General features: G+C 41.6%; 1 protein-coding gene across 1 annotated transcript; it reads left to right on the top strand.

Moving 5' to 3' along the window:
* Positions 1-401: 401 nt before the first annotated feature.
* On the top strand, positions 402-4,614 carry LOC138965849 (uncharacterized; the record flags this gene model as incomplete). Its single annotated transcript, XM_070337946.1, is given in 3 exon segments — positions 402-2,503; positions 2,812-2,898; positions 4,495-4,614. Coding segments are annotated over 3 exon segments (2,286 nt in total). The 5' UTR covers positions 402-414.
* Positions 4,615-9,978: the final 5,364 nt, after the last annotated feature.

Below are 9,978 nucleotides of genomic sequence, written 5' to 3'. Positions count from 1 at the left end.
TATTTTTGTCTTTTTTTTATGAGATTTTTAGTGTTCAAATCCATGTCACAACTTTTGGTTTCCCCGTTACGAAGTTGTTTTACTTTAAAACTCATGTAATTTACTAAATTCTTTCTTTCTTTATTTGGTGTTTAACGTCGTTTTCAAATTTACTAAATATAGACAAACAAACTGTGCGGGTATTTCTAATTCTTTATCCACAGGCCAAGGATATATAATATATGGAACCAGTCTTTGTAAATAAAATCAATTCGTATGGTTAAAATGTCTCAGTTAAGTAAAGAAAAGTCAACTTCGTAACATGGTTTTCCCTGGTACCCAGCTCTGGAGAATGACCCATCTTCTTTCCAGTAAATCCTCCTTAGCTTGCTGTAATTCCTGAATTTCAGCTGGTTCCAGCATTTGCTCAACACCATGGCTAACTATGGTACTTCCACGCTGGAGGATGTTCCTTGTGTACAATACATCATGGATGAACTGCTCCAGAAGATTGAAGACCAACAAGAGAATGACGGAGAACTCGTTCTCTACGAGGAATCTGAGACATCGACGCAACAACCGTCAGATCAGTTCAAAGAAATTAAGGGAGTCACTGGAAGTCTCTCTGGCTTAGGAGAGGGCATTGAATACCTCCATGACAACACACATGCCCAACAAGAGGAAGTGCTCTGTTTGTGCCAAGAACTGCCCACGAGCAAGCAATTGGACGGCCTGGAAATTAAAGGAGGTCAGCAAGATGAGTTGAAATGTCCCGATGGAGTACCTACACTCCACGGATATACGACAGAATATGTCCCCCCTGATACTGCTGCCTTAAATTCTCAAGAAAAGACCAACACGACAGCAAGTAATGTGAGTGCTACAATGGGTAATGGTGATGTTGACCGAGTCCTTGAAAACATGAACAAATCACCCAAAGACCTGATGTCAGAGAACCCAGCAGACAATGATTATCTTCCATCGTCCTGCCCTATTTCTCTTCAGAGAGAGGAAGACCTCCTATCTGAGAAAGAGAAGTCTTTCCTCGTCTTTCTTGATGACATGCGTAATCTTACAACCAAGGATAAAGAGACACGAAAAGATCAACCTCGACGGAACTTCCCAAGACAGCAGTTGCCACCCAAAAAGACTGAAGAAAAAGGAATCTCTTGTGGGCAGACGCCCCATCATGACAAGCCTCTGATGCACGTTTTGCTTGACAGTCAGGACGTTCAACCGTACCAGCAATACTCGCAAGGTGACGGGGATGGGGAAATAGGTCTTGCTTACAACGGTTGTCCAGATGCTAGTGTTGTGCCATCATCCACCAAGAGCCTTGGCATAGTTGGCACAAAGACTACCATCCAAGCCATGGAGTCTTGCTTTGTGGAACCCATGGAAGACGCTGAGGTGAAGGATGATGACTTCATAGTGGAGAAAGGAGTTTTACGAAGCCCAGTCAGCCATCTCAGTTCCATGGAGGATTCAGCAGGCACAGGGAATGAAGCTGAGAATTTTGTCGAGGCTGCAAACACTATAGTACAGAAACTCCTAGCCGCAGCCATTGAGGTGACAGTTGCCGACAACGAGACCCACGACGAGGACGATGCGGAATTTCCTCACATCGGCATGAGACCGCCATCGACGGAGCTTGCTGATCACATGCAGAACGAACACGAACGACCTCAGATAGACAGCACAGATTTTGATTTGACAGAAACTTTCGACGGTGAGACCGAACACTGTAAAGGACTGTACACATTGAACGTTGAGAACGTTCGCAGCGATCAAAAAGTAAAGTACGAAGGGGCCCATTTAACTCATCACAGTGCCTTGCCTGGTATGGAATTTACCACGTTTGGTAAAATTGAACCAGGTGAACCACCAGACACCACAACTGTCAACAAAATAGCAGGAGAGCAGGTCGTTCGGATTGATGAGACAGAGGATACAGGAGATTCTCTGGCCCAGACAGATACGTTTCAAAACGTTTCCCGAATGACCGAGGAATCTCCATTTACTTCGTCTTACTGCGATTTGAATGAGAATCAAATGACTACTTTTGAGGTCTGCGAGACTGATTTGGTGCCCGATTACAAGGACAGAGAGCATTTCAATTTAGACCAGGCTAAGACCTTGGACCAGACGGAACAGAATGCAAGTACCGTCATCATAGTCGAGACAAACCATCAGCCAAGGTATGGTTCTGAAATGCAGTCATACTTGGGGAAGCAGGAAAGTCCTGGACTGTGTGCACAAGAGGTGCCAACCACAGAGAGCAATCCTAAAGCTTTCGTAGAACAGGAACCGCCAGGTTATATAGCTCAAGAATGCCAGTCAGACACCGACGTGGTTACCATGCACGAAAGTTTCACTTCGCACAGCAAAGAACTTGCTCCAAACCGGCTGATGTCCAGCGAAGATTGCCTGGTTCCTGACCAGCTGACCAACATGCAAGAGAGTCAACAAGAAGAGTTTATTGCAGAGGACAGCTTCTACGAAGATGCCGGTGGGAAAATTAAGGGTAGGTCGGTTACTTCACTTCTCGTAGTTATCCCAACTTCTTTTTTTGCGTGTGAAGGTGCCACATGTTGAGACTTGTGTGACCTGCGAGGCTAGACTTACAGAAACGACTTTGGTACGTAGCCCACTATTCAGTGTCTCACGGCTTGTGTTGTAACGGCGTCCATGTAGTCATTTTTTCATGACCAGCCACACAATGCAAACAGAGTCGTTGTGGTTGTACCACGTGCTACATTTTATTTCATTCAGTAGAATTGCCTTGTATAGACACGATGACGACGAATTGTTGGTGATTTTTTTCTTCTTCAGAGCTGAAGTATCCATCCCCCAGCTTTAAATGGAAGTACAGACCATCTTGTGACGAAGAGGAAGAGGGATTGACCACCCCCTCTGACGGTGAGTTTAAAGCTGTTCATGTTTGCTTTGGGGTATGATATTGATATAGAATTCACTGTCTGAAAAGTAGATGTTTGTCTTGATGACCAATGCCAGGGTAATTTTTCAAAGGTTGGCCCATAAAATGTGCCCTAACACTCATCAGATAGCCTTAGCCCAGGCTTCATCTACACGTATCAATGTGGTTTTTATATTTAGTCAAGTTTTGACTAAATATTTTAACATCGAGGGGGAATCGAAACGAGGGTCGTGGTGTATGTGCGTGTGTGTGTGCGTGCGTGCGTGTGTGTGTGTGTGTGTGTGTGTGTAGAGCGATTCAGACTAAACTACTGGACCGATCTTTATGAAATTTGACATGAGAGTTCCTGGGTATGAAATCCCCGAACGTTTTTTTCATTTTTTTGATAAATGTCTTTGATGACGTCATATACGGCTTTTCGTGAAAGTTGAGGCGGCACTGTCACGCCCTCATTTTTCAACCAAATTGGTTGAAATTTTGGTCAAGTAATCTTCGACAAAGCCCGGGGTTCGGTATTGCATTTCAGCTTGGTGGCTTAAAAATTAATTAATGACTTTGGTCATTAAAAATCGGAAAATTGTAAAAAAAAATAAAAATGTATAAAACGATCCAAATTTACGTTTATCTTATTCTCCATCATTTGCTGATTCCAAAAACATATAAATATGTTATATTCGGATTAAAAACAAGCTCTGAAAATTAAATATATAAAAATTATTATCAAAATTAAAATTGTCCAAATCAATTTAAAAACACTTTCATCTTATTCCTTGTCGGTTCCTGATTCCAAAAACATATAGATATGATATGTTTGGATTAAAAACACGCTCAGAAAGTTAAAACAAAGAGAGGTACAGAAAAGCGTGCTATCCTTCTTAGCGCAACTACTACCCCGCTCTTCTTGTCAATTTCACTGCCTTTGCCATGAGCGGTGGACTGACGATGCTACGAGTATACGGTCTTGCTGAAAAATGGCAGCTACTTGACTAAATATTGTATTTTCGCCTTACGCGACTTGTTTTCTCTCTCACATAGGCTTATACATATGGGGAGGGAGGGGGGTCAATGTCAGTGTGTTTTCTTTCTGACCGGTCATAGTTGTCAAAAGTGTAATTATGTGAATGAGAAAAAGCTTCATAGGTTAAACAAAAATGTCGGAAACAGGGTCGTCGGTGAGGGCTCGCGCGAAAGTGTGTGTGTGTGTGTGTGTGTGTATGTGTGTGTGTGTGTATGTGTGTGTGCGTGTGTGTGTTTGTGTGTGCGTGCGTGCGTATGTGCGTGTGTGTGTGTATGTGTGTGTGCGTGTGTGTGTGTGTATGTGTGTGTGTGTGTTTATGTGTGCGTGCGAGCGTGTATGAACGTTTATAAATGTCAGTGTTTATGTGAGCGTGAGAGTCAGACAGAAGCAAAGACAGTGAGTGGTGGGTGAGATAAAGACAGAGATTGAGAGCTAGGATGAGCAGTTAGCGCTCTGTGTATATCAGTCTGTCAATTTGACTGTCTGTGTCGGTGTTCCTTTGAGGAATAATACTAGTTGTGTATTTGACTATTGTCAATGCATGAGTCTATGTGAACAGTGGAACCAGCTCTGGGCAACATCCAACCCCTGATGACCGGACTCTGCAACAGAAGTCGCCGAGTTGGACTGTCCAGGAAACAAAAAGTTAAGCGCCTACACAACATGTAGAGAGAATCTAGTGCCATTCAGAAGCGAGCCTCGATGTTTTGCCGTCAACTGAAAAGATTATTGTTGTGATGAAAACGCGCACGCAGACAGGAACACACACACACACACACACACACACACACACACACACACACACACACACAGACACACACACACACAGATATATATATATATACTTACATATATACACACACAGACAGACACACACACACACACACACACGCATACACACACACACACTTAACAAGTCTGACACAGGCATACACACAAGCAAACCCCAACACATGCAAATAGAATATGCCTGTACACAATTATTTGGGGGCGTTTTGTTTGCTTTTGGGGAGTTTTCATTGGTTTTATTTTTATATTTTTGTTGTTTTTTGTTCAACTGTTATAATAGCTCCTTATTCTTAGTTATCTTTTGTGTAGATATTGAAACACCCGAGTGTCAGTTTTGCCACTTGGTAGTTTGCGGTGCTTTGAAGTACGAGCGAATAGCCAAGTAAAAAATTCCTATTCCTGATTGTATCAGTAATGATTCACCTTATATGTGAGGTATTGAAGCGTGCATCTTTTCAGTGTTGATGTACACACTTCATGTGAGGTATTGAAGCGTGCATCTTTTCAGTGTTGTTGTACACACTTCATGTGAGGTATTGAAGCGTGCATCTTTTCAGTGTTGATGTACACACTTCATGTGAGGTATTGAAGCGTGTATCTTTTCAGCGTTGGTGTACACACTTCGTGTGAGGTAATTGAAGCGTGTATATTTTCAGTGTTGGTGTACACACTTCATGTGAGGTATTGAAGCGTGTATCTTTTCAGCGTTGGTGTACACACTTCATGTGAGGTATTGAAGCGTGTATCTTTTCAGTGTTGGTGTACACACTTCATGTGAGTCGAGTAATTGAAGCGTGTATCTTTTTAGTGTTGGTGTACACACTTCATGTGAGGTATTCAGTGAAGCGTGTATCTTTTTAGTGTTGGTGTACACACTTCATGTGAGGTATTGAAGCGTGTATCTTTTCAGCGTTGGTGTACACACTTCATGTGAGGTATTGAAGCGTGTATCTTTTCAGCGTTGGTGTACACACTTCATGTGAGGTATTAAAGCGTGCATCTTTTCAGTGTTGATGTACACACTTCATGTGAGGTATTGAAGCGTGTATCTTTTTAGTGTTGGTGTACACACTTCATGTGTGTTATTGAAGCGTGTATCTTTTTAGTGTTGGTGTACACACTTCATGTGAGTTATTGAAGCGTGTATCTTTTCAGCGTAATTGGTACACACTTCATGTGAGTTATTGAAGCGTGCATCTTTTCAGTGTTGGTGTTCACACTTCATGTGTGTTATTGAAGCGTGTATCTTTTCAGCGTTGGTGTACACACTTCATGTGAGGTATTGAAGAGTGTATCTTTTCAGCGTTGGTGTACACACCTCATGTGAGGTATTGAAGCGTGTATCTTTTCAGTGTTGGTGTACACACTTCATGTGAGTCGAGTAATTGAAGCGTGTATCTTTTTAGTGTTGGTGTACACACTTCATGACGGTATTCAGTGAAGCGTGTTAGTTTAGTGTTGGTGTACACACTTCATGTGAGGTATTGAAGCGTGTATCTTTTTAGTGTTGGTGTACACACTTCATGTGAGGTATTCAGTGAAGCGTGTATCTTTTTAGTGTTGGTGTACACACTTCATGTGAGGTATTGAAGCGTGTATCTTTTCAGTGTTGGTGTACACACTTCATGTGAGTTATTGAAGCGTGCATCTTTTCAGTGTTGGTGTTCACACTTCATGTGTGTTATTGAAGCGTGTATCTTTTCAGCAATGGTGTCATTTTTTCTCCAGGCTTTTACGTGTTGCAGGAGCATTCTTTCAATAAAAGTCCAACAAACATCCACAGCCTAGCTGATTTTTGTGTAGAGTGGCATTTGTGTATCAGAATTTATATATTATGGTTTATATTATACGTAACCGTCAACCGTCGATCAGTGTGCAAAATGGCTACATGTCAATACGTCCCAGTACCGTTACGTCCCAGTACCATTACGTCCCAGTACAATTACGTCCCAGTACCATTACGTCCCAGTACCATTGCGTCCCAGTACCATTGCGTCCCAGTACCATTGGGTCCCAGTACCATTGCGTCCCAGTACCATTAGGTCCCAATACAATTACGTGCCATTGCGTCCCCGTACCATTAAGTCCCAATACTAGTGAATTTAATTTCTGAGATGTCACTGTAGCAGTGTAGCGACACGTTTTGAAATAAAAGTGCGTTTTGTAATAAATTTATTTCAAATCGTGTTCGGATGACACAGTTTTTATTACAAAACGCGTTCAACACGATTTGTAATAAAAATTGTGTAAGCCGAACACGATTAATTTTGTAATAAATTTATTTCAAAACGCACTTTTATTACAAAACGTGTCGGTACATAGCAGTATTTCACAAATAAAAATAAAATAAAAAGATGTGTACCGGTGATGTCGGACAAACATGTGGACGGACATTGACCAAAAAAATGTATCGATAGGTTCCGGGTGCGTATCGCTAGCGCTACGTGTCATTTGTGCTACGTGTCATTTGTCCTACGTGTCATTTGTGCTACGTGCCGCTATCGCTACGTTGATTAGTGCTACAAATAATTTGTCGATAAGTCGCTATCATTCGTTCATTATCACTACGTGTCGACAGCACTACATCTTTTAGCGCTACGTGTCATTATCGCTACGTGTCAATACCACTACTTACTGACGACTCTCTCTTTCTCATTTTTTCTCTCGCTCTCACTCCTGGTTTGTGTGTGTATATGTATGTCTGTGTGTGTGTGTGTGTGTTTCAGTGTGTGTGTGTGTGTGTGTGTGTGTGACTCTCTCTCTCTTGCTCTCTCTCTTACTCACTCGCTCGCTCACTCACTCTGTCTCTCTCTCTCTTTGCCTCTCTCTCTCTCTCTCTGCCTCTCTCTCTCTCTCTCTCTCTCTCTCTCTCTCTTATGTTATGTTCGTTTGCATGTATGTTTTTGTTTGTTTGTTTAGTCTGTTAATCGTTTGTTTGTTCGGTTGTTTGCTTGTTATTACTTCTTTGATTCATATTCTAACATTTGTTAAACGTATTGTCATTAGATTAAACCCTCCCATGGGCGAGGGCTGGATGTAAAAAAACCACCTGTTTGCTTTTGCCATTACCCTCGTTAATAAAGAATTTGTCTGTCTTTTGTCTTGTCTTGTCTCTCTCTCTCTCTCTCTCTCTCTCTCTCTCTCTCTCTCTCTCTCTCTCTCTCTCTCTCTCTCTCTCTCTCTCTCTCTCTCTCTCTCTCTCTCTCTCTCTCTCTCTCTCTGTGACTGGAGAACAATAATTGACAAACACAGAATAATTATTGGAAACTGCACAATCAGACAGTACATTTCTTCTTTATGAATTGTCTGACCAACGAAATATCTCATAAATCAATGTGTTTAACAGATTGTGTGTATGTCTATTTATTTATTTATTTATTTATTTATCTCTTCTCCATCCTTAATCACTGTTCACACCCACCCATCCCTTCTCTCCCCTAGTCTGACCACGATGATCACGTACCCCATCCCCCGGCCTTCCGCGGGTCCCCCCTTCCGCGGCCCACACCTCACTGTGCCCACCTCACCTCCCCATTCACCCCACACACACACACACACACACTGCCCACCGCAGCGTTCAAGCATTGCTCAAGTAACAATTGTGTTGGGACTTAATGGTACGTGGACGTAATGGGATTCCTTTATGGGACGTATCGAGATGCAATTTTCTTGGGACCTATCGACACGCAATTTTGTTGGGACGCAATGGTACGGGACGCAATGGCATTGGGACCCAATGGTATTAGGACCCAATGGGATTGCTTAATGGGACGCAATGAGACGGCATTTTTTGGGGACGCAATGGTACTGGGACACAATGGTACTGGGACGTATTGGCATGGCATTGGGACCCAATGGTATTAGGACCCAATGGGATTGCTTAATGGGACGCAATGAGACGGCATTTTTTGGGGACGCAATGGTACTGGGACACAATGGTACTGGGACGTATTGGCATGACCCCTGCAAAATTAGTTCAGCAAAACGTTCCCGCCGCTCCACAGCAGAAGCAGACAGGCTTTAGGTTTTTGATATATGTCCCGGTAAAATAATGCTCTTATTTCACGTAAAATTCTGGACACATCGATCTGTGGTGATACGAGGTGGTCGTTATCGCGAGAAGAAAGGTACCTTTAAAGGAGCCGTTTGGGGAGAGTTTTCTCAGTGACGAATTGAACCTTAAATTTAGTACACTTAGGGCGCCATTTTGGAAAGTTTTCTGACGAATTAGACCTTATGTTTGAAGGTTTTATTGGTTCAGATTAACATGTCGACGTACTATCGGCGTACTACTAATAATAATAATAATAAGAACATTTATATAGCGCTAAATCAAACACTTTTGTTAAAAAGGCTTGCTCTAAGCGCTTGACATCTAAACTAAAACGTCATTCACACTCTTTACAATGATGTACAAGAACTTCATGTCACACTCTTTCATTCAGTATAACACCATTCACACAGTTATTATTCTGTACAAAACAATAAGTTAGTCTAACATTTAAAATGTTCATAAAATGAAAACAAGAGAAAACCAGACTGATTAAAACAACTGCTTAGTGCTAACAAAACATGAATCTTAATAATAACGTAATACATGTTTAACTATTAAGACCATAAAAAACCTATATGCTAAAATAACTTCGAACTTTTAAAAACTTCTTATAAAATACACAACACATCTAGATAAACACCAGAATGATAAAACAAAAGGCAACTCGTTAAAACTATTAAATGCATCAATGTCTAAAACACGAAAGACTCAAATATAAAATACACAATTCTCTAAAATTCTTTATTAAAACTGAAACCGACCTGCTCAAAGTAAACCATACCCACCCCCTCCCTACCCACCCCCAACCCTCCTCCTACACTAAATACTAATTATTTCTACTCTTAACTTCCCAACTACACGTTATCCATAAACTATGCACAGGAACATGTGTGTCAGCATTATGTGGCACCGACATGACTTGTGCATATCTAGCCTACAGCTAAGGGTTAAAATTAAAGGACTACTGCAATAAAAATTATATTTATAATAATTTAAAACAAAAGACAAAAATAACAAGCTGAATAGAGATGGAACCGTTACAGAACAGGATGGCAAAATGTTGCGACTTTAGGAGTTGTGTTTCAGGAAGAGGTGAGTTTTGAGTGCTCGCTTGAATGACTGTACTGACTGAGAGTGGCGAATGTGAGAGGGGAGAGAGTTCCATTGAGTAGATGCGCAAAATGCAAAAGTGCGTTGTCA

The sequence above is a fragment of the Littorina saxatilis genome, linkage group LG5, assembly GCF_037325665.1.
Source record: "Littorina saxatilis isolate snail1 linkage group LG5, US_GU_Lsax_2.0, whole genome shotgun sequence".
In the NCBI taxonomy this organism is placed as follows: Eukaryota; Metazoa; Mollusca; class Gastropoda; order Littorinimorpha; family Littorinidae; genus Littorina; species Littorina saxatilis.
This window is presented reverse-complemented; position numbering and strand designations above follow the sequence as displayed.